The 23,121-nt window shown below is 27.9% G+C and overlaps 3 protein-coding genes across 3 annotated transcripts; 2 read left to right on the top strand and 1 right to left on the bottom strand.

Annotated features, from left to right (window-relative positions):
* Positions 1-1,849: 1,849 nt before the first annotated feature.
* LOC115722909 (proteasome subunit alpha type-3) lies at positions 1,850-6,407 on the top strand. Its single transcript, XM_030652279.2, has 10 exons — positions 1,850-2,151; positions 2,307-2,346; positions 2,453-2,536; positions 2,712-2,785; positions 3,464-3,550; positions 3,639-3,723; positions 3,838-3,884; positions 4,823-4,888; positions 5,452-5,542; positions 6,018-6,407. The coding sequence occupies exons 1-10, from the start codon at positions 2,048-2,050 to the stop codon at positions 6,087-6,089; spliced, it is 750 nt and encodes a 249-aa protein (XP_030508139.1). The 5' UTR covers positions 1,850-2,047; the 3' UTR covers positions 6,090-6,407.
* Positions 6,408-8,682: 2,275 nt separating this feature from the next.
* On the bottom strand, positions 8,683-13,765 carry LOC115722020 (non-functional NADPH-dependent codeinone reductase 2-like). Its single transcript, XM_030651136.2, has 4 exons — positions 13,279-13,765; positions 11,360-11,600; positions 10,598-10,780; positions 8,683-9,064 (listed from the first exon to the last, which is right to left on the bottom strand). Exons 1-4 carry the CDS (start codon positions 13,590-13,592, stop codon positions 8,840-8,842), a joined length of 963 nt encoding a protein of 320 aa, XP_030506996.2. The 5' UTR covers positions 13,593-13,765; the 3' UTR covers positions 8,683-8,839.
* Positions 13,766-15,461: 1,696 nt separating this feature from the next.
* Positions 15,462-18,475, top strand: LOC115723332 (non-functional NADPH-dependent codeinone reductase 2). Its single transcript, XM_030652765.2, has 4 exons — positions 15,462-15,962; positions 16,561-16,804; positions 17,281-17,460; positions 18,149-18,475. Exons 1-4 carry the CDS (start codon positions 15,637-15,639, stop codon positions 18,353-18,355), a joined length of 957 nt encoding a protein of 318 aa, XP_030508625.2. The 5' UTR covers positions 15,462-15,636; the 3' UTR covers positions 18,356-18,475.
* The last annotated feature ends 4,646 nt before the right edge of the window (positions 18,476-23,121 follow it).

Raw genomic sequence — 23,121 nt, forward strand, 5'->3', positions numbered from 1 at the left:
GTTATCTATAAATAGATAGTGATGGCTCTCATTCACACTTAACTTTGTGAACTTTGTCAGATGAAATTTAGCCTCCTATTCTCTATAGCCGAAATCACATTCTCTTCTTCTTTTCTTCTCTAAATTTCGAATTCCTTGAGTGAATGAGTGAGTGACCACACACATCAAGTGGTATCTCAATCATAGTGTGTAAGACTGTGGAAAACCATCCAAGAAGAAGGAGAATCAGCATCAAAGGAAGGAGAGAAAGAGATCCAGGTTCAGATATTGATAATGCTCTGCTACAGAAAGGAATCAAGGGCTAGATATCTGAACGGAAGGAGTCATTATATTCCGCTGCACTCAATGTAAGGTTTCCTAAACTTTATATGTGTTTATTTCATTGTTTTAGAATTCATATTAGGATGTTAATGAAACATACTAGTTAGTAAATCTAGATCCTGGTAAAATATATCCAATAGTTTGCAAGTCTGACAATTTCGTGTCGTGCTTGAATTTGTGTTATGCTTTATTCAGCTCGACCTGTTATTCTTAAATAAACTAACCTGTTATTTAATACGGGTTCAAATTCATACTCTATAATTTTGTATTTTTATTACAATTGATGGTCTAAATACTAAAATATATGGGTATTTTATATTTTTAATTATTTTTATATCTTTTTTCAATAATAATAATACACAATTATATACAAAATAATTATAATTATTATAATTTAATTATTATTATTATTATTTTAATTGATAAATAAATATTTATCATTATTATAATTATTATAAAATGATTGTCATGTTTTCGAGCTAATCTATTCGTGTTTATGTGTTGTGTTTTTGGGCTTGTCGTGATGTGTCGTACCTAAGTTTATATTTGAGGAAATTATATTGTATACCCATTTTTACTTTATTTGGTTTAATTTTTACCTTTATTTTTATATTCTTTAAGATATACCCACTTTTATAGATAATGTTCTCATTAGACCCATAAAGTTAATGTAAATTATATTCTAAATTTAAGTAGAGAGTTAGGGTATATTAGTCAACTTACTCATAAAAGTAGGTATATTTTAATAAAATATAATATAAGAGTATTTTTGATTAATGGATATAACAAAAAAATAACACTCCATATATTTGTAAAATAAAATTTAAAATCCCTTTAAATATATATATACATATATAAAAAAATATAAATCCATACCAAAATAAACTTTTTAGGGGTAAATTGAAAATACCTCTTTTATTTATCAATTAATTAAATTTACTTCTAATTTATATTTATTTGAAACATACATCTTTTTATATATACTGTACTCAAAATATCTTGACATAAGAGAGTCACATGGAGAGTGTCTTGAAATGACATGAGAAAAATTGGTATAATGTTTAAAAAAGAGGTAAAAATGATAAACTTCAAAAAAGAAGATAAAAATAAAAGAGAGCAGTATAAAAAAGGGAAATTTACATGGTATACTAACTTTTGTCATTTTTTTACAAAAATACTGCCTAGCGGTATTTTTTACTTTTTTACTGTATTTTTTTATAAGTTTCATACTGCAATATACTGTGTTAAGTTTTCACTGGTATTTTATTGGTGTTTTTTAGTTGTTCTACTGGTGTTTTGAGTTGTTCTGTTTTGTGTTTTACTAGTGTTTTGTAAAAATATAGTATTTTTGTAAACTTTTCCGTGTGACAGTATTTTTGTAAAAGTGACTTTAAATTCCAGTATTTTTGTAAATTTCCCTATAAAAAAAGTATAGAGTCTAATTTCTTAAACAAACAAGAGGATGAACTAACGGGCCGATTGGGCCACCCTTCTAAAATTTGGGCCGGCCCACATTCATACCTCTGCAAGAAATAGGCGAAACGGACAGTGAAAAGTGAAGCTAGTTTCTCATTCTGAGTTGTATAATTCTTTCTTGAGGGAAAAGCAAAGAAAGAGAGTGTGGAGAGTATATGAGTTGCTGCTTCAGCTTTCTCTTCCTCTATTTCAACCTCTTCTTCAATCCAACAAACTCGACCGACTTAACTCACCAATCCAAACGGTAAACATGAGCAGCATAGGCACAGGTTACGATCTTTCCGTCACTACATTCTCTCCTGATGGCCGCGTTTTTCAGATCGAGTACGCCGCCAAAGCTGTTGACAACAGTGGGTATGTTCCTCTCTTTCTTTTTCTCTTTTGTTTGGTTCCCGAGAAAATGCGAGGACGAGAATCGTTGTTTTGTTGTATTACTTTTTAGGTTTTTCATTTTTGATTTCTTTTCTTCGATTTGGGAAATCTGAAAATTAAAAACGGTGTTTTTGCAGGACTGTTATTGGAATCAAATGCAAAGATGGCGTCGTTATGGTATAATTCCGTTGTTTTTTTTTTTTTATTTATTTTCCATTTTGTAAAAAAAAAAACTGGAAGCTTGAGTTTCGGAATTTTGGATATGTTTTTTTTGGAAATTTAGGGTGTGGAGAAGCTCGTAGCGTCAAAAATGATGTTGCCTGGTTCCAATAGAAGAATACATTCGGTTCATCGACACTCTGGCATGGTAGCATATCTTTTCTCTTCTTGAAAATCAGATATTGGTTGTTTCTTTAATTTTATAAATGTTTGTGTATGTTTGTATGATCTTGGAAAAGTGCTTCATCATTTTCTAAAGATTACTACTAAAAATAAAGTTCTGCTTAATAAGTCATTTGCTAATAATGGTTTTTCAACTATAGGCTGTTGCAGGCTTAGCAGCTGATGGCAGGCAAATTGTTGCCCGGGCCAAGTCTGAAGCTACTAACTATGAAAGGTTTGTTTTGTTCTAAAGATTTTCGTGATTATGAGTATTTGTGAAGACAGTGCATTTAGAAAAGCTGAATTTCTACAGTAAAAAGTATGAATTACATTTTAAAAATCAAACGAACATTTTTTCCCCCTTTCATGGGTTAATAAGTTAAGGGCTAGGTTATCATATATAAGTTTATCTGAGTTTAAAATTACTGGATGTTGTGTTTGGTCGGTGTTTTTCTTTGCAAAGCACTATGCAGTTGGATGCATTTGGTGTCTGAGCAAAATGAATGAATGGAAGTAGTTCAGTTCCTGTCAAAATGAAGAACAGTTGAAAGATCAATTTTTACTAGGAAAATATGCACTTACAAGTACAAGTTAAAGATCAAAATGATATATATGTGTATTTTTTTTTTCAAAGCTTTTTCCTTTTTTTTGGTTAATCAGTTTTGGGCTAGGTTAAGAAAGGTAAGTTATTCTGATTTAAATATCATTAGATTTGTGTTCGGTTGGTGCTTTTCTTCTAAAGGGGCCATTTATAATTTGATTCAATTGGTGTCTGAAGCAAACTGAATGAATGGAAACAGTTCATTAGCTTGGCTTTGAATGTGAAGAAAGTTAACGGAATTGAAGTAGATGTTTAGCTATTGCTGTTTATGATTTTTCCTTTGCCATGACCGTTGATTGGCTACTTTTGCAGTTTGTATGGTGAGGCAATCCCTGTTAAGGAACTGGCTGAACGTGTTGCCAGCTATGTGCATCTTTGTACACTATATTGGTGGCTCAGGTTAGATTATAAGTTGATAATGACTCATTAAATAGTGTTGTCAACTCAGCCCACCTTTTGTATTCTGAGTGTTTTTATTTTGCTACAGACCTTTTGGGTGTGGAATAATCCTTGGTGGCTATGACAGAGATGGACCTCAATTATACATGATTGAACCATCTGGAGTTTCTTATGTGAGTTTATTTTTGATGTTTTGCTGTTATTGAGGCTAGTGGTATACTCTTTTTCTATTATTTTGATGTTTTGTTGTGTGTTCTCAAATAAATTGGTTTTGGAATCTTTTTCAGAGGTACTTTGGAGCTGCGATTGGGAAGGGCAGGCAGGCTGCTAAAACGTAAGATTTTTGCTTGCAGACTCTTCTATTTTAGCCCACAGCATTAGGTTGCAAAATTTGATCATCTAGTCCCTAGTCATAAAGTTCTTAATTCTTATGCTCTCCATACTTCAACTCATGGAAATTCTAAGATGCAACTTCGTTCAGAAATGCAAATTTCTGCAGATGTATCTTTGTAGTGCTCTTTTCTGTTATAGGTCTATCATTGCATATGGCAACATGGGGATTGTTCTTAAACTGACATATGCTGTTTTGAAAGTTTTTCAATGTTAGATGTAATAGACTTCTTAAGAATGATATAAACAATACAACTTTGTCTTTCTTTCATGTGATGTGTGTGGCAGTCCATATATTTTTTTCTTACTTTTACAAATCTCAAATGTGTATAACACTAATTAGCAGCTACAATATTTCATACTTAGTCAGAATTCAAATCCATTTTTCTGAACTTCCTCTGTTGCCAAAAGCAAATGTAAATCAAATGCTATACAAGGCTATTTTCTTCTGTGTTCCATTTTTGCATAAGAGGCAGAAAAAGAAACACGTGCGTCTTAATACATAATGCTACTGTTTTTCTTGTCAAAGATTAATAATTTCCCTTTGTTTACTGCAAAACGGAGCATATTTGTTTATGAATTATCTATTTATTCATTGGTTATTTTCCTTAGTTTTTTTTTTTTGAGTGATTGTCATTCAAAGTTCAAAAAAATATTTGAATGATGAGCATTTGACAACATAATTGCTCTTTATATGCCCTGCTATATAGGATCATTGTTTAGTAAATTGTTTTTGTTGATGTATTGTACCATCTGTTAATACATTTGGTGTGGACATATTCTTGATGTTCTTATTTTATAAGAAACATATTTCTTATGTTGAATGTTTTCATCAATGTAAACTTATGTTGGTTATTATTTTTCTCTTTTTTCATGTGGCAGAGAGATTGAAAAGTTGAATCTTTCTGAAATGACTTGTCGACAAGGGATTGTTGAAGTAGCGAAAATGTGAGTGCCAATCTTTATGCATTTGAAATGTTTTCTTAAGGTTGAATACTCTTTACTGCAGTTCGTGTTTTTGTGTGTCAAATGTGTACTATAGAATCGTTATTGGCGTTGTAAATGCTGTGAAACACTGATGTTTGTGTAGAAATTTGATTCATGTGAAATGGTGATAGATAAGGAAGTAGTACATTTGCAAGAATGAATACTTTAAGTTCCGATTAAGTAAATATATTTTTGTTGGGATATTTAGCATCTTCAGCTTTGACATTTGAACGGTTCTACCATAGTTCTCCTTGCTTTAATTATTGGAGATTCGTGAATGCTTTTGAAAATTAGAAAAGCTGCAATAATAAAGCTGTTGAATTAGAAGAGCAGATTCATATCTAAACTTTTAACTTTGCATACTTTGTGCTTCTATTTTCATTTTGTGTCCTCTAAGGTTAGTTTGTTTGTGTTGTATGATATTTGGATATGTTATGTCCTAGTTATGCGACATGAAGTGAATATAGAATAAGGTGTTTTATTTCGACTATCGGTAGTGATGACATCTTTTTCATGCTGAGCAGTATTTATGGAATACATGACGAGGCCAAAGACAAGGGCTTTGAACTAGAAATGAGCTGGGTCTGTGAAGAATCAAACCGACAACATCAGAAGGTAACTCATTTTTTATTTTATCTTATTACATCATTGTTATTTTTTGCTGACTTATTTCTTCATCTACATTTAGTTTTTGTTTTTCCCATTTCATATCATTAATTTATATAAAATTTATCAATCAAGGAATTTTATTACTTCTAAGAGTTGATGTATTTTATATTCAATAGATTATTTTACTTAATAATTCATCTTGCATTTGATACTCTCAGTCAAATTATGTAATATGTCTCATTTGAACAAAGAAATCAAGGTTTACAATGAAGATATAAGCAATTCATCCATTAATAGTCTAGTCACATTCTGTCTTGTTAAACCAAATGTGTGATCTTAATGTATTTGAGGCTCTAAAACATCTTATTCTGATCTGTTTTTCTCGGTCGGGAATCAAACATAAATATGTGCGATTCAACATTGGTTGATATTTATTTATTTGTAACTTGGGTAATCAACATTGAATTTTGTGTTGTTTCAGGTTCCAGAAGATCTTTTAGAAGAGGCGAAATCAGCGGCTAAAGCGGCTTTGGAAGAAATGGATGCAGATTAAGTTGAATGCATTTAAGCCTTGGTGTAAGTGAACCCAATAGAACACAAATTGAAAGAATGTACGAAGGGGGGGACATATGATTTGGTGGGTTTTGATATCCTCATAGATGTTTGCTGGTCCAACTATTGCCCATTACAAATATTTAAAACCTCTATTGTGTGAGGTGCTGCAGACCTTAGGATAAGCTTTTTGCTTTACGTCAAATTTGCTCTTTTTCTTCACTTGCTTTTGTTGTTTTACTTCTTTTTCTTATGAAAAATGGGAGAGAGCTACCAGTGTGGCTACCTTCCTGGGCATAATCCTGACCCTTTATGGCTACCAGTGTGCACTCTTTTTATGCCACATAAGTGACAACATAGTTGTAGAAGTAGCTCCACCCAATTTACAAAGTGAGAAATAAATATAATATGGTAAATTGATTAAAGGAAAACATTCAAAAAAAAAAAAAAAAAGAAAAGAAAAGAAAAATAGTGTTGTTCATGAAAGAGGGTTGCCCATGAGTGTTTAGTCAAGTTATTGAGTTTTAAACAAGTGAGTGGTTTAGTATAGTGTTCGGTTGTGGAAATTCTAATGTGCAAGTGTACTTACAAGTAATAATAGTAGAATTAGGGTATTGTTTTCACAGGACTATAGTTAAATATCAAATAATTTAATTTTTTATTTTATCTGGTTGCAATAATCTATAAGAAATTTTTGAAAAAAATAAATAAATTGAAAGCAATAAAAATAAGGACTAATAACAATGAATATAATTAGAGCAATTAATTTTGATTGTATCAATTTTTTATGGTTTAATAAAATTTTAGTTTTTATTCTAATTTTTATGTGATAACGGAGTAACTATTTCAATCTACATTTTTATTATTAGGATATATAGAATTTAAATTGTATTGTAAAGTTCTATGATAAATTAGTCATACAATTTGCATTAAATATGAAAATCTTAAATATATAGGTACTCTTATCTAATTTTGAAATCTATGTCTATTGTATAATAGAACTTTTTAGATTTTCCATTGAAATCATAAATAATTAATTGATGATCAGACAATTAAAAAAATTAAGTACAAATAAAATAGATACACATAAGAAATTGAGGAAGAACTAAAATTGTATTAAACCATAAAGATATATCAATCGATGTCCATTAACACCCTAATTAGAAATTTCGCTACTCATTGTCATTGTGAACAATTGATTAAGACTAATTAAAAACATAAAAATAAAGATAAAAGATGGAAACCCTTTGAAAATCAATGGTTGTAGTCGATTTCTGTCTCTATTTTCGTCATCCCAAAAGTCCCCATCAAAAAACCCCTCTTCTTTTTCGAAATTAGGTTTTAAAACCCTCTGGGCCTCTAAAAGCAGGCAGTAGCCCTTTCAATGTCGCGGCTCGGGTACTTGGTTTTTGGGCAGCGAGCTTCTTGGTGCGACGATTGATAACGTTTTGGCCATAAGTCTTTCGATATTGCTTGAAATCTGACGATTCAATATGATTTGGAAAGCTGAAAGAGAGATCTAAAACTTTTATTCACAGAGTTTTTCTTGAAAGTGAACGCATCATAGTCAAAAATTAGCTTGTAGTTTCAGATTTGATTTTCGATCACAAACGGAACATGTTGAGCATCCAAAACTTAGAATTTTTCACTCATATATCTTAGAACTTCAAATTCCATGATAAATTGATCATATTCATGTCATTTAACATATTTCTTCTCATTTTTATTTCATATTATGATTTTTACAATTTAAACTTGAAACAAGTAGAAAATATAATTCTACACAAAATGAACATAATCAATTAAAACACTCCTCTAAAATAATTTATAAAATGAACCTAAAACTAACCTATCAGGTGCTCAAAGGTCTTACCAAACATATGTGAGAAGAGTTGGAACTCTCCGCTCATGCCTAGAGATAGAAGCCACACCCGGTAGCCTCCTCCTCTTTTCCATTAGAATAAGAAAAAAGGTTATTGAGTTTTAAAAATAGAGTAATTTGTGGTTAAATCCCCTTATAGTTTAATTTGTATACAATTAACCTTTTGATTTGTTTTTGGTGGCAATATTTCCCTAATTTTACTAATGTTTGTAAATTTGAAGTTTCAGTTACAAATAACATCTGACAACGTTAATATTAATTTATTTACATAAATATTACATATTATTTTATTATTCAAAACGTTGACTTTTTTTTTGAGCTTTAAACATGTATACCGAGAACTCTAAATGAAATCTTATATTCCACTTTTTACTTTCTTTTTAGTTGATGTAGTCAATATTTTTTCATTTCATTTTATATTTTACACACGTACACTGTCAATTTCTCTCTTTATCTTTTCAAAATTTTAAAATACCTTTTCAACTACACGAGTAATTATTTGATCTTGAAATTTATACTATGATCATGATCTATTTTTTAAGATAATTATTTTTAATATGTGGAAAATATGTATATAATTTTTTTTTGTCATCAGCGGAGAAAATGACTGGAATAAAATCTAAACATTTAGTTTCTTTTATATTTAATTACCAATAAACAATCTATTTTTAACTTAATCAAAACTCACTATAGTATCAATCAACTTTATAGATTACTCAAATGTATTTTATTTATTTCATATATAAAAGTTATAAAATTGTGCCCTAAATAAATAAATATTTTTAAAACAATTCAATAAAGTTATAATTTTGCACACATCATATAAAAATCCATACAATATGTAAATATAGCTCTTATTACAAACACACTTAAATTTCACCATCCCATAGGTCTTCAACAGACTTGAAAGGGCCTTGATTTGAGATGAAGCTAATAGCTGGATTCCCTTTTTGCTGTGGAATTTGGTCAATCATTTCCAACTCTTCACTGCTCAGACTCCAATCCAATATATCAATATTTTGTTTCATTCTTTCCTTGTTGAAGCTCTTCACCACAAAACTCACCCCTTGCTCATACAACCACCTTAGACATATCTATAATAATATAATAATATGAAATTATAATATGATCATATATATATTTATTCTATATAAAATGTGCCTATATAACCGAATTCTTGGTTTATGAAAAATTTATGGGTGATTTTTTATTTATATTAAAAATAAAATAATTTATTATTAAAAATAAAATGGTTTATGAGAAATTCATGGGTCACTTTTTATTTATATATAATAAAATAAATCCCATTACATCAAAAAAATAGGGTTCTAGAACCCTAAGAGTTCAAATTCCAGTATTCTATAAATCTTCAATTTATTCTATTTCTTATATTAACTGAAATTTTGCTACCTTTTTTTAATTTACAACTTTATTGTTTATATCTTATTAGGGACATTCATGGAAATTTGAGTTTCTTTGAAATATACAATTAATGAGCATTACTTTTTGATCATAGTGTGTAATCCATGGCTGAAAACATCAATAATCTCTATCATTTGATATCAAATAAAATAAAATTATCATGATGTATAAATTATGGTTATTTAATGAGTAATTAGTGTGTTGAAATTGTCAAACTGATATTTATAATTGTTTACAATTGAATTGTTTCTTTGTCAAAATTAATATTAAGTATATTTATATGTTTATAGGTTTTTCTATTTTCTCTTAGATCAATCATGCTCATATAGCAAAAAAATCATACTCATATAAACATGTTATTTTCATTTTATAATTTAGATCTTCTTAGTCATTATTTAGTTCACTTAAACCTTTTCCGATTATGGTAATTGAAGTTTTGTTTCTTTTAGGTACTCTATTACAAAGATTTGTATTACATGTATTATTTATTTTTGACTATGAGGAAGTGGATTTCTTTATTGAGAAACATATAGCGTGACAAATTATTGTTCATATATTGAATAATTATTTTTGATTAATGGGATTCATATATATAACTGTGTATATTGAATTCTTTATTCAAATAATTATTTTTTATTTTTACGTGATTATTTATTATTCATATATCTAGAACCCTATTTGATTAATCTTAAGATTATTATAAGATTTAATTAATTTGTGATTTCTTCCTATACACATAATAATAATCTCACCTAATAACTAATAATATTTTTTCTTTAATTTTTAATTGTATCACTTTCAAATAATATAAAAAAAAACTTAGTATAAAATTTAGTATACGTGCCTCGCACGTAATTTTTTGCTAGTTAATAATATAAACAATATTAATGTAATTGGTTTCTATATATATATTAATAATATAATCAATATTAATGTAATTGGTTTCTATATATATATATATACATTAATAATATAAACAATATTAATGTAATTGGTTTCTATATATATATTAATAATATAATCAATATTAATGTAATTGGTTTCTATATATATATATACATTAATAATATAAACAATATTAATGTAATTGGTTTCTATATATATATATTAATAATATAATCAATATTAATGTAATTGGTTTCTATATATATATACATTAATAATATAAACAATATTAATGTAATTGGTTTCTATATATAGTATACCTGAGCAATAGTTTTTCCTTTGGAATTAGCAATTTGTTTGAGCACATCAGAGTCCATCACTCTATTTGTTCTCCATGTTCCCTCTTTGTTACCCCCTAAGGGAGAATATGCTGTAATTAAAATTCCATTTTCTTGGCAAAATTTTCTTAATTTTTTCTGTTGCCAAACTGGATTCATCTCCACCTATTACAACAAATAAAGAGTAATTAAATCAACATCAATTCCACACAAAGAAATTATATACATACATGTATATGTAGTCCCAGCTGCTATTTTGTTATTTTTTTCATTAATTATTACTTCCATTTCTCAATAGCAGCATGTAATTAAATTAGTGTCACATATTAATTGCTTGTAGCAATTGTAACAATTTAGGCCTAGTTATAAATGTATTCATCAGATCTGGCCTCTGTGGAATTATTTAATTTTCTTGAGAGAAACGGTCCCAAGGACTCCATCTTCTTAGAGAAAACCTCTAAGAGAGGGTACCTAGCGGACACGAAACTTGTATTCATTCATTAAATACAAGGAAGATAGTCGGGCAACCAAACCTTGCTAACAGTAGCCAATAAAACATACTTAGTCAAGGTGTGAGCCGCCATATTAAGAATTCTAAAACTAAATTTATTAAATTCATATATAGATTTTGTGAAATAAACAATTTTCATGTGATATAAAATAAGATTAAATTAAGACCACACATATATTTATATAGTAAAATTAGAACAATATCAAATATATGTATGAGATGAAAAAGTATACTTGGTTGAGTGCAGGAGGGATTTTGGCAGTGGCAAGTAGGGTTTGGAGCTTTTTAGATGAGAAATTGCTGACTCCAATGGATTTTGTGAGCCCTAAGTTTTGACACTCCTCCATGCTTTCCCATACACACTTAAAATCCATACCAACAAGATCTTCCTTCTTGAAATCTAAATATTCTCCAGGTTTCATTGCAATTGGCCAATGAATTAGGTACCAATCAAGGTACTCCAACCTCAAATTCCTGTTCAAATATTAATATATAATATGGACTACAAAATCAAATAATTATATAATATTAATATATATGATATATTTAGCCACAATTTTTTTTTTTTCATTTTTAATTACTCACAAATTTTATTGTGATAAAAAAGATTTTTATTATTGGTATACTGAAGGGAGTTAATTAATCAAGGACACTTCCTTACTAAAAAAATTTAATAAAATAATTTTTTTTTGAGCATCCAATGATGTTGTATACCTTTGAAATTGTAGACCTTCCAAAATAAAAAAGAAAGGTGATTTTTTTAAATCATTGTTATTAGATAGTAATGGTACTTAATGTTACCTAAAGATATATAATATTAATAGCGATATAATACTCACTGGTATACTAAAGAGAGCTAATTAATCAAGGACACTCTGTTATTAAAAAAACTTAATAAAATAATTAATTGTTTTTTAGGAATCATTGGTATTGATGTTGTATACCTTGGAAATATTGTAGACTTTCCAAAAGAAAGAGAATTGTAGTGCCTAATAGCAATGTTCTAAAAATTATTATGCTAAGTTATATGGCACACGACACTCAGGGGCGAACCCAAATAGAGGCGAGGTGGGGCATTCCCCACCTTGAAAAAAAAATTGGAAAAAAAAATTGGAAAAAAAATATATATGCATTTTAGTGAGTTACAATATATATTTATAAATAAAAGTGATATTTATACACAAAAAATAAACTTTGGTATAATGGCAAAGACATTTCATGCATTTAAAGAAGGTCATGAGTTCTAATTCTAATAAAAGCCTTTACTTTAGTATTTTTATTTTACTTTTTGAATCTCTATCAATAATACTTATAGGGAAATTTACAAAAATACTGGAATTTGGGTTAACTTTTACAAAAATACTGTCACACGGAAATTTTTTCAAAAATATTGTGTTTTTATAAAACACCAGTAAAACACAAAACAATATAACTCAAAACAACATTAGAACACTAGTAAAACACCTGTAGAACACCAGTGAAAACTTAACACAGTATACTGCGGTATGAAACTTATAAAAAAATACAGTAAAAAAGTAAAAAATACCGTCTGACAGTATTTTTGTAAAAAAATAGCAAAAGTTAGTATACTATGTAAATTTACCTACTTATATTTAATGTCTTAATTATTGAATTAAATATATTTTATTGTTACTTTTTTTTTTTTTTAACTTTATACTATATTTAATACTAAAATATAAATTTGCATTAATTTTTAACATGCTATGCAACGTAGAAAAAAAAAAAAGAAACGCACCCCTCACTTACAAAAAAAAAAGTGTCGCCCCCCTCAACTTAAATCTTGGTTCGCCACTGACAACACTTATAGCGATATAATATTAAAGAAGATATTAAGCACTATTGGTATTTTAGCATTTCTCTATCTTTTAACTAAATAAGTTTTTTTTGTTTTTCTTTTTTTATGTCTACTCATAAGAGCATCAATATCTAACTAATTTAGGAGACTAACACGAATTAAGGACACTAAATTTGTATAAACGAAGTTGATATAAACGATTTGTTTCAAAAAAAAAAAAAAAGCGAAAGAGTCCAATAATCCAACCTGAATTAAATTTTTTTGTGTATATATTTTGATTAATAATTTTGTAAGATTAATACATATAATAATAAAAAATAAATAAAATAATCTTACTTAAGAGTTTTTGTTATGGCTGGCAAAACAAGATGATGATGAGATTGAGTGCACCAAAGTTTAGAAGTGACAAAAAGCTGAGCTCTTGATTTGATGAGGCCAAGGGAAATAGCTTCCGAAATGGCGTCTCCGAGAGGCTGTTCGGTCTGGTAAACGGCGGCGGTGTCAAAGTGTCTGTAGCCAAGCTTGATTGCTTCAACAATGGCTTCTTTGGTTGTCTCAGACCTAACAAATGGAAATGTAGCTGTTCCAAACCCTATAACAGGCATACTAATATTATTACTACTATTAACTATAACACTTTTGTTTTCCATAACACCAACAATTGTTATGTAATTATTAACTTTATAATTATGATGGTTAAAGGGTGTATATATAAGCACTAATTAATTATATATATATTGGGAATCTTTTTGCAAATAAAGCCGGCTGATCATAAAATATTATATATGTTGTTAATTATATACAGTGCATGACATCATCGATCTTAGAGCTTAAAAATGGCCATATAGGGATATGTTTTGTCATTACTTTTTAACACATGCATCAACAGCCTGCAACACTATTTTTTTTTAAAAATTTCTTTTATAGTTACAACATTTAAATTTGTAAATTTTTTAAAAAATTTGAATAATTTACCGTCTCAAAAATAAGCTTAATTTTTTTTTTTTCTGAACATACGTAGTAAATTGGAATATTAGAAATTCTGCTTTTACTTTTCTAATTAAAAAAACAGAAAATTAATTAAAAAAAGTAGGGTAAATAGCGGCATAAGTACCAAAAATTTTATGTTTGTAAGCGGCATAAACTCAATATTTATTTTTAGCGGCATAAGTACCCAATGTTTGTAAAACTATAATTTTTCTCTAATTTTGTCAGTACAGACTCTGTTATTGTCTTAAACAGGGCACATATAAGGTCTAAATTCTTGATCATTGGGTTAAGATAAAAATATGTAGTATCAGTTACTTCCAAATGTTCTTTTAATAAATTCAAAACATAATCTATACTGACGAAACTGAAAGAAAAGTACAGTTTTACAAACATTAGGTACTTATGCTGCTAAAAATAAACATTGGGTTTATGCCGCTTGTAAACACAAAACTTTGGGTACTTATGCCGCTATTTACCCAAAAAAGTATTACCAAATGCAGCAATAATAAGTAGATATTGTCATTTTTTTTTTGAATAATGATGAAATTTTATGAAATCAAATCATTCAAAACTAAGGAGGCATAAGCCATAGGTAACACATGATCCCCAGAATAATTACAATCAGCCTCAACAAGAGAAGATCGCGCAATAGTGTGCGCAACTTTATTAGTAGATCGCTTTACAAAATGAAAAGAAACATCACCAATAACCGAACACATAGTCATACAATCTGAAAGTATATGGCCATAAGGAGAAGCCATATATTTAAACTTTTGTAAATCCCTAATGACTCTCAAATAATCCGACTCCACCACAACATTTATCCATCCATTGTCTTTAATCCAACTCAAAGCCTCCTTTATACCAATAGCTTCCACCACATGAGGCTTCAAAACACCCTCTTTGATCAAACTCTTGGCTTGTAAGATAATCCCAGCCGCTGTTCTTGCTACCAAACCGATGCCAAAACGCCTTTTATTAGAGAAGATCACACCATCAACATTAACTTTAATTATAGGAAATTGGGGAGGGGTCCAATGCTCTAAATATACATCACCCGAACCATTAACTTCAAGGGTAGGAACGGTATTCTTACAAATAATTTGCTCCCTACAAATAATTTTCTCTGCTTTGCAATATATAATTCAATTTTGATGTAAACAAAGATGGATCTAGACTTTAAGTTAAGGAAATTGTAGGTACTTTTTTTATATGATAAGACATGTTGAAAATTGATACAAAAACCCGTAATTTTTTAGTATTAATTATAATTATTTAAAGTAAAAAAATAACAAGAAAAGTAAACTTAAATATTAAAAATATTATTATTGAAATTTAAACTCTAAAATAACTTAATTATTATACCAGTAACACTATATTTATAAATCATATTTAATTACCAATATATATTTAAACTAATTAAAATACATATTATATATTTTTTAAGAAAACAACTGAAGTCTCTCCCTTGGTCCACCCTTATACATGTAGAGATAATAGGTAGTACGTAGTGCTTCTTCAGCCACATAATATTGTAGCAGCTAATAATATCCTAATCTTATCACACTCAATATTCATATATACTATGACATTTTTTCCCTTTTAAGGTGTGCATCAATTATCAATTATATATTATATATCACACCAAATACCAATTATAACAATAAAAACAATTCCCATTATAGAAAACTATAGAGAAATAACATGGAAAAGATTATTGTTCCTGATTTGGTAATTAAATCATCATCAGGAGGAGAAGTGAAGATTCCGGTAATAGGGTTCGGAACGGCGGTGTTTCCACCAATGGAATTGGAGACGAAGGAAGCCATAATTGAAGCCATGAAGCTTGGATACAGACATTTTGACACTGCTTCTGTGTACCTAATTGAACATGTTTTGGGCCAAGCTATCTCTGAGGCCATCTCTATGGGCCTCATCCAATCCAGGGCCCAACTCTTCATCACATCCAAACTATGGTGTGGTGATGCACACCATGATCGTGTCATTCCAGCAATCCAAAAAACCCTCAAGTAATTATTAATATTAATAATTACTATCTCAATTCACATTCACTAAATATTTCTTTTTTTTTTTAACTATCTATGTTCTAATATAATTTTTATAAGATTTCTTTTTTTTTTTTTTAATTTTTGAAATGAATTTCTTATAAGAATTTAAAGATAAATATATTTAGGATTTTTTTTGGTAGGACACATCAATATTGCTCAAACAAAATTGTTGTTTCTCTAATTAATTACCATAGAAATTTTTGGAAATCATAAAAACCTAACAACCTATTTCTATGATCAAGAAAAAAGGTTTTTTTTTTGTTATTTAATTTAACTTTAATGGTATTTTTAAAAAAATGTTATAATTTAGTGTATATATATATTGAGAAAACATGATTAATATATTCTTAAATTTTATACTTAAATTATTCGATATTGATGTTTAAATTATAATTTTAATGATACAATTAAAATTTGATGTGATCATACTTAAAAATATTTATGATTGAAATTAATTAGACATGATAGTGTAGTGTGTGTGATTTGAATGTATATATTAATACTAATGAAAATTGATTATACTAATAAAGATATGTATATATTTGATTTAAATGAACAGAAATCTGAGGATGGATTACTTGGACCAATATCTAATTCACTGGGCAGTGGCACTGAAGCCTAGTGAACCAAATTTTGTGTTTAGTAGAGATGATGTTATTCCTCTGGATATTAAATCTGTGTGGGAAAAGATGGAAGAGTGTCAAACATTAGGGCTTACTAAAACCATTGGAGTCTCCAATTTCTCATGCAAAAAGCTCCAAACATTGCTAGCCACTGCCAAAATCCCTCCAGCTTTTAACCAAGTATATATACATCATATTTTATTCATTAGCTTAACCTAATTATAATTAATTATTAGTTAAGTATATAATAAACATTTGTTGTTTTCAACTATAAAATAATAAAGTGTGTACTTGTTGTGAATTACTGATTGCTTTTACTGACATCCTTTCTTTGTTTGGGTCAAAGATTCGAAACTCACTACAATAGTATAGTCCCTCTCGAAAAAGTGATTAAAAGTTTGGCCATTCTGAAGGCTAGCTTAGCAGGCTGTAGGTAGTATTATCTGTGTGATGGGAATCCATAAAGTATTACCGATGACTCAATCAAAGTAGGATGAGATATTAGGCCCCTATAACTGACACGTAATTCCTAGAATTATCAATATGACTAAAAGAGTAGGGAAATGATCTGAATTACGTTATCTTCTTTTAGTTAATAATAAAAAGTGGACTTTTGAATTTTGATATTTTATTTTTGTTTGTTTTGAAATATTAAGGTGGAATTGAACCCAGTTTGGCAGCAGAGAAAATTAAGAGAGTTTTGTAAAGAAAAGGGGATTTTGATCACAGCATATTCTCCATTAGGAGGAAAGGGATCAATTTGGGGAACAAACAGAGTAATGGAAAATGATGTACTCAAACAAATTGCTGAGGCTAAAGGAAAAACTGTGGCCCAGGTATTATTATTATTATATATTTAAAATAATTAATAATTTTGTTTCTTAAACTTTTAACTGATGTCTATTAAATATATAGTTAAATATTTTCCTTAGTCTTTATGTTAGATTTCGTTTTATTATTCTATTTAGTTTAAATAAATAAAAAAAATTGATAATGGTGTAATTTGGTCTTATATTCAAATCGTTTTATATGATAGGATAAACTGTAGTTATTTAATAAATTTTATAAAAAAAAATTAGACTTTAACTAAAAAAAATTGTTTGACGCGCGTATGTATTAAACAAGTTTCATGTTTTTTAATCTTTTGCACATTGAACAATTACAATCCTAATATTTCTTTTATAGAGGAAATCATAAATTTTATAGATTTTTATATAACGATGAGTTATATGCATAGTTAATCTTTGATGCGTATATATATAAATATATATATACAGTTGTAAATTACTTCACATACAATGCAAAAATAAGATTTAGAAAAATAAAGAAATAAATAATATTTCATAGTGATAGAATATTGATTTGTATATATTATAAGCTTGTTCGGTAACCATTTTGTTTTTTTGTTTTTCTTTATTCAACTTAACAAAATTTTATAATTTGTTCTTAGTTTCTGATTAATTAAATAGAAAACTGATTTTTTAATGGCTACCTAACACTACCTATAAATTTTGGTAAATGAAGGTTTGTTTGAGGTGGGCATATGAACAAGGGATTTGCTTTGTTATGAAGAGTTTCAACAAGAAAAGGATGCAAGAAAACCTTGACATATTTGATTGGAGTCTTACCCCTAATGAGCTTCTACTAATTGACCAAATTCCACAACAAAGATCATATGGAGGACAACATTTTTGCTCATCTGCTCAAGAGTTTTGGGATGGAGAAATTTAGCAAAAATAATCTCACTATGTTTACTTAAATATTAATTATGCTTAATTACTATGAGTACTTAAATTTACTTATTTACCATAATAAAACAGTTATTAATACATTCAACTCTCTTTGTTAAAATTTAGAAGTGTGTTGTGTTAAGATGCATGAGATTTTATCTCAAAATCTATTCGTAATGAAATAAATAATTTCTTCATCTTGATGTGGAAGTACTCTAATATTTTTTGAAAATCTCTTTCTTAATTCAAACCCTAGATTAATTAGTTTTGTCTTCCTCTTAGCTAAAGTGGGCACCGAGTAATATTATAAATCGTGACACGATAACATAACTCGAAAGTAACATGTAATTAGAAATCTCTAGTGATTATTATTCTATAATGAGACAAAAATTGAATGAGATGGTTACTTCAACAAATATACAATGAGACAAATTAAGCTCAGATTTGCAGCTTTGGTTTGAGCCATAAATTTCTTCACCAATATTTCTCCCCTTGTTTTCAAGCTGATCTGTTTTTAATTCATTTTATTACAATTACCATAAGATATAAAATGCAAGGTTGATGAGAAGAATTTGAATGGTTATTAATAATTATTGCATTGAAATTGACTTTGTTGTGAGGTCTATTTTTGAAAAATACCCAAATAATTTAGTGGTCTCTTTCGGCGCCATACATATATAATTATTATATGAGTGCAGCCTCACACAAAAAAGCTCATTTCAATTTATATCCTCAAAACCTATGAATAGTGGAAAATATATATATCTTCATACAAACAATTATATATATAAATATTAATATTAAAATGTACCATTTAAATTTATTTATCCTCCTTTATGTACCAAAATTTCAGTATCATCATCTTGTTCAAAAAATTTCACTATCATCTAGTCAAATTTATTGGACACTCATGTATTTTTACGTGCATGGTATTATTATTACTTAAAAAAAAATTAAAAAAAAAAATACAACACACTTTTCAAGAAAGCCAAATCATGGTCACTTGCTTGATGAGTATTGTCACAATTTAATTTAATCCTTATTTATTTGTTATTGACCCATATTAATGATAAATTTTTAGGAGCCGTTTGGTTGGGAGGAATGAAAATATAGGAATTGGAATGAGAATAGGAATAGGTATAGAATGGAATAAAATTTAAAATACATAAAAAAAAATTGATAAAAAAATTATTAATTTTCTTTCCTTGTACATTGGAATAGTCATTCTTTTCTTTTAAAAATGGAATAGCCATTCCACCAAAATGGTGGAAAGAGCATTCCATTGGAATGTCATTCCAATACTTTAAAATGCAACCAAACAAAAGAATGGAATGAAAATTGTTTCCTTTCCATTCTATTCTATTTCATTAACTCCAACCAAACGCTACCTTAAGTCTCGTAGTTATATATATCTTTCATAGTATGAATGTATAATACTATTTAAGGTTATTTATTTATTTTAAAATATATATATACGTTAATTATAATATATATTTATAATAAAAAAAATAATATTTATATATATTATTAACTTTAGTGTAATTATTAAATTATATAGAATAGAGATTAAAGTTCAAATTTTACTAATAGTATTCTTTTTTTTTTCTTTTAAAGTTTATTTTTATCTTTATCTTATTAAAAAAAAAAAACTTCTATCACTTTAAATTCCGAATCTGGCCAGGAACTTTATATGACCAAAAATCAAATGCCTTATAACATATTTATTAATTTATATAAATGAAATTAACCAGTCAAAGTTAGAGTACAACTACTACAACATATATATGTAATAACTTTAATTCTCAGATATGTAATCATTAATTATTATGATCAAAATGATTTCTATTTCGTATGTGTTAGGCTACAAAATTATGTAACTTTTTTCTTTTGTGTTATGAAAATTTTGGATAAGATTATGCGTGCCAGGATTGAAAGGAAAATTATATAAAAGAATTTTCAAATATATATATCGTTTTTGAAGATAAAGAAATTTCAACTGTTGAATATTGCTTTTGTCTTTGGTAATTATTAATTATAAATTGGACCCACTTGGATATATATATTGTTGAAAAATGAATACTTAAATATATTTATAATTTCCATCTCACTAGCTGAAATTACACACCACAATGTAACACTCACATTTTTTTTTCTTTCTAACAATAAAAAGTATATATGTCACTTTATTAATTGTGCATATATAAGATATAATACATATAATATTTGTATGTTATTAACCCTCGAATCCCTAGGTTTTAAAGAAGAGACGATATAATTAGACAATTAAAAAGTAGATAATCATGATATATATATTTATATGATCAAATTAATTAGCCACGTTCTTTTTTTATATCTATATATAAAAATAATAATGATAATAATAAATCACAAAAAACCTAGAGCAAATTAATAAAGTGCATTCACTTAAATTAATTCATCAAAAAATCATTATATATTTTTTTACGTAATTACAAATATAATCTTAATAATATTTATTTGCTCTTTTAAGCATAATCAATTTCATCCAACCCGAGAAAAAAAAATCATCCAACTCCTAAAAAAGAATACTATAGAGTTATGTAAAAAATTAATGGGGGCCAAAATATAAATTATGAAAAAAAAACAAAGAAAAATACAACAAAGAAGAATAAAAACAAAGGGTTTTTTTTTAATATTTGGAGGGCACGGCCACCCTTTAAAGAGTGGTTCCGTCCCTGACAACAGAAATTCCTTGCGCCACCCCAATTACGAATACTTGACAATAGGGCTGAGGCAGATGTTAAATCATATAACGGATGAGGGCGGGAGAGGCACTACTTGCCAATTACCTGTCTAATTTTTATCTCTATATATTTAGTATTCACTACAAAATTTTTACTTTTAGTCATAATAAAATTTATAACTAAAAGTAAAAAAATTGTAACTAATTATAAATTATTATTTTTATTGTGACTAAAAGATCTATATAGTCAAAAATATTATTTATAAAAATTATAATTTATTATAACTAAATATTATTTACAAAAATTAAAATTATATGTAATCCCAAAAAAATTATGACAAAAGATAGTTATAGTGATTCCTTAACAATTATTGTGTATAGATATAGCTATAGGTACGTAAAGAAGAAAAATGTGGTTAATGGCACGCTATGGGACCGATGACTTGTATCACATAATTCCAGAAATTATTAGATTTATAGAGAATCCAATCCAAATGATTGGCGATGACCCCAACAACCGCCTTCTCTTTATTTTGTCTCTCATTTAATTCTATACCATAAATTCAACCAAAAATATATAAACCACTTATTAATAAGTGACACTATTATACACTAACACTAGTACACGCCAATGTATAATTTCAAATTAGTGATGGACTATATATGAGGAATTCTAGAACCCACTACTTGGCATGGTGGCTCGAGATTCAAACGGCTTTTTAATAGAGGCTCGTACTACTTTTTTGGATGTTCAAGTAGAATCGGAGGTTATTGAGGCAATGGGCCGGGGTTCGAGAAGCACTTTCTCGAATCAAAGACCATCAATAGCAGTCGGTTTCTCTTGAAACCGATTGTCTATTAGTTGTGCAAGTTCTGTAAGGCACCTTTTTTATGATTTTTTTTATTTGAACATGTAATTGATGATTGTAAGCATTTGCTTGCTTTATTGAGAAATATTTTTGTAGTTTTTGTAAAATGGTCAGCTAATATGGTGGTTCATAACTTTGTTAGAGTCGCTATTGATTATCGTTTCAGTTTGAATTATGTTCCAACTAATTTACTATCTTGTTTGATAACTGAAATTAATAATTAGTAAAGATGAATTTTCCATTAAAAAAAATATTACTAACTAATCTGGTGCTAGAAATTACTATGGTTAATACCAATCAATTCATATGTATTTATATATTAAGATAAGATGATATATTCCCTTGGCGTGCAAGTCATTGGTGGCCCAAAGTGTTCCCCAACTTTCACATCTCTCTCCTTTTAATAATTTTTTGTTTTACTTCTTCTTCATATCTCATCCACAAAATTGTAGAGTACTACTTCCTTAATTCTTTTTGGACAGTAATTACTTACCTATAGATAACTTTTTCATATCTAACTCTATACCTAGCTACTACACTTTATTATATGCTTTTATTTTTCTTTTTCTTTTTCTATTTCATATCATTCTTGTATGATTTTATTCTTATTAGAGCTCTCTATTCATAAATCAATCAGTTTGTACAGTCAATTAATGTATAGCTTTTGAAAACCTTAGACCAAACATCTTTTCAAGAGATGAAAATATATAGTTTGTTTCATCACCAAATGAACTATAGCTAGCCATTTCAATAATTTACAAGAAATTAATTCAATTTATTTTAATTTTAACCTAAAATTATGGCAATTCCAAGGCTTTTTCTTCTTAAAGGGGACTAATCATAAAATCTAGTGTCCTTCCCAAATTTGGTGTTTAAAGGAAAAAAAATGAGGATATATATAGAAGGGAGGGATATTATTTTTCAATTATTTGTGCTTGAAACATATATAATAGAATGACTACATATACAAATTTGATCTTATTTTACTACACTACTATATATACAATTTTTTTTTGTTGTGTTATTACCACTTCTATTTTTAAATTTTTCAATCACAGAAATAAAAATAGATTTTTTGTTTTTGAAAAACAAAAATGTGTTCTATAACTACTTTTGTTTTTTAATTTTAAAAACAGAATACAAAAATGTATTATGTAAATTTTATTTTCATTTGTT

Source organism: Cannabis sativa, chromosome 9 (genome assembly GCF_029168945.1).
Source record: "Cannabis sativa cultivar Pink pepper isolate KNU-18-1 chromosome 9, ASM2916894v1, whole genome shotgun sequence".
In the NCBI taxonomy this organism is placed as follows: Eukaryota; Viridiplantae; Streptophyta; class Magnoliopsida; order Rosales; family Cannabaceae; genus Cannabis; species Cannabis sativa.

Coding starts and splice junctions, on each gene's coding strand:
- LOC115722909 (XM_030652279.2), top strand. CDS start 2,048: ATGAGCAGCATAGGCACAGGTTACGATCTTTCCGTCACTACATTCTCT. Junction 3,885..4,822: donor GGCAGGCAGGCTGCTAAAAC/GTAAGATTTTTG, acceptor TTCATGTGGCAG/AGAGATTGAAAAGTTGAATC. Junction 5,543..6,017: donor CAAACCGACAACATCAGAAG/GTAACTCATTTT, acceptor GTGTTGTTTCAG/GTTCCAGAAGATCTTTTAGA.
- LOC115722020 (XM_030651136.2), bottom strand. CDS start 13,592: ATGGAAAACAAAAGTGTTATAGTTAATAGTAGTAATAATATTAGTATG. Junction 11,601..13,278: donor GCCATAACAAAAACTCTTAA/GTAAGATTATTT, acceptor ATATTTGAACAG/GAATTTGAGGTTGGAGTACC. Junction 9,065..10,597: donor AAGGAAAAACTATTGCTCAG/GTATACTATATA, acceptor ATATTATTATAG/ATATGTCTAAGGTGGTTGTA.
- LOC115723332 (XM_030652765.2), top strand. CDS start 15,637: ATGGAAAAGATTATTGTTCCTGATTTGGTAATTAAATCATCATCAGGA. Junction 16,805..17,280: donor TCCCTCCAGCTTTTAACCAA/GTATATATACAT, acceptor TGAAATATTAAG/GTGGAATTGAACCCAGTTTG. Junction 17,461..18,148: donor AAGGAAAAACTGTGGCCCAG/GTATTATTATTA, acceptor TGGTAAATGAAG/GTTTGTTTGAGGTGGGCATA.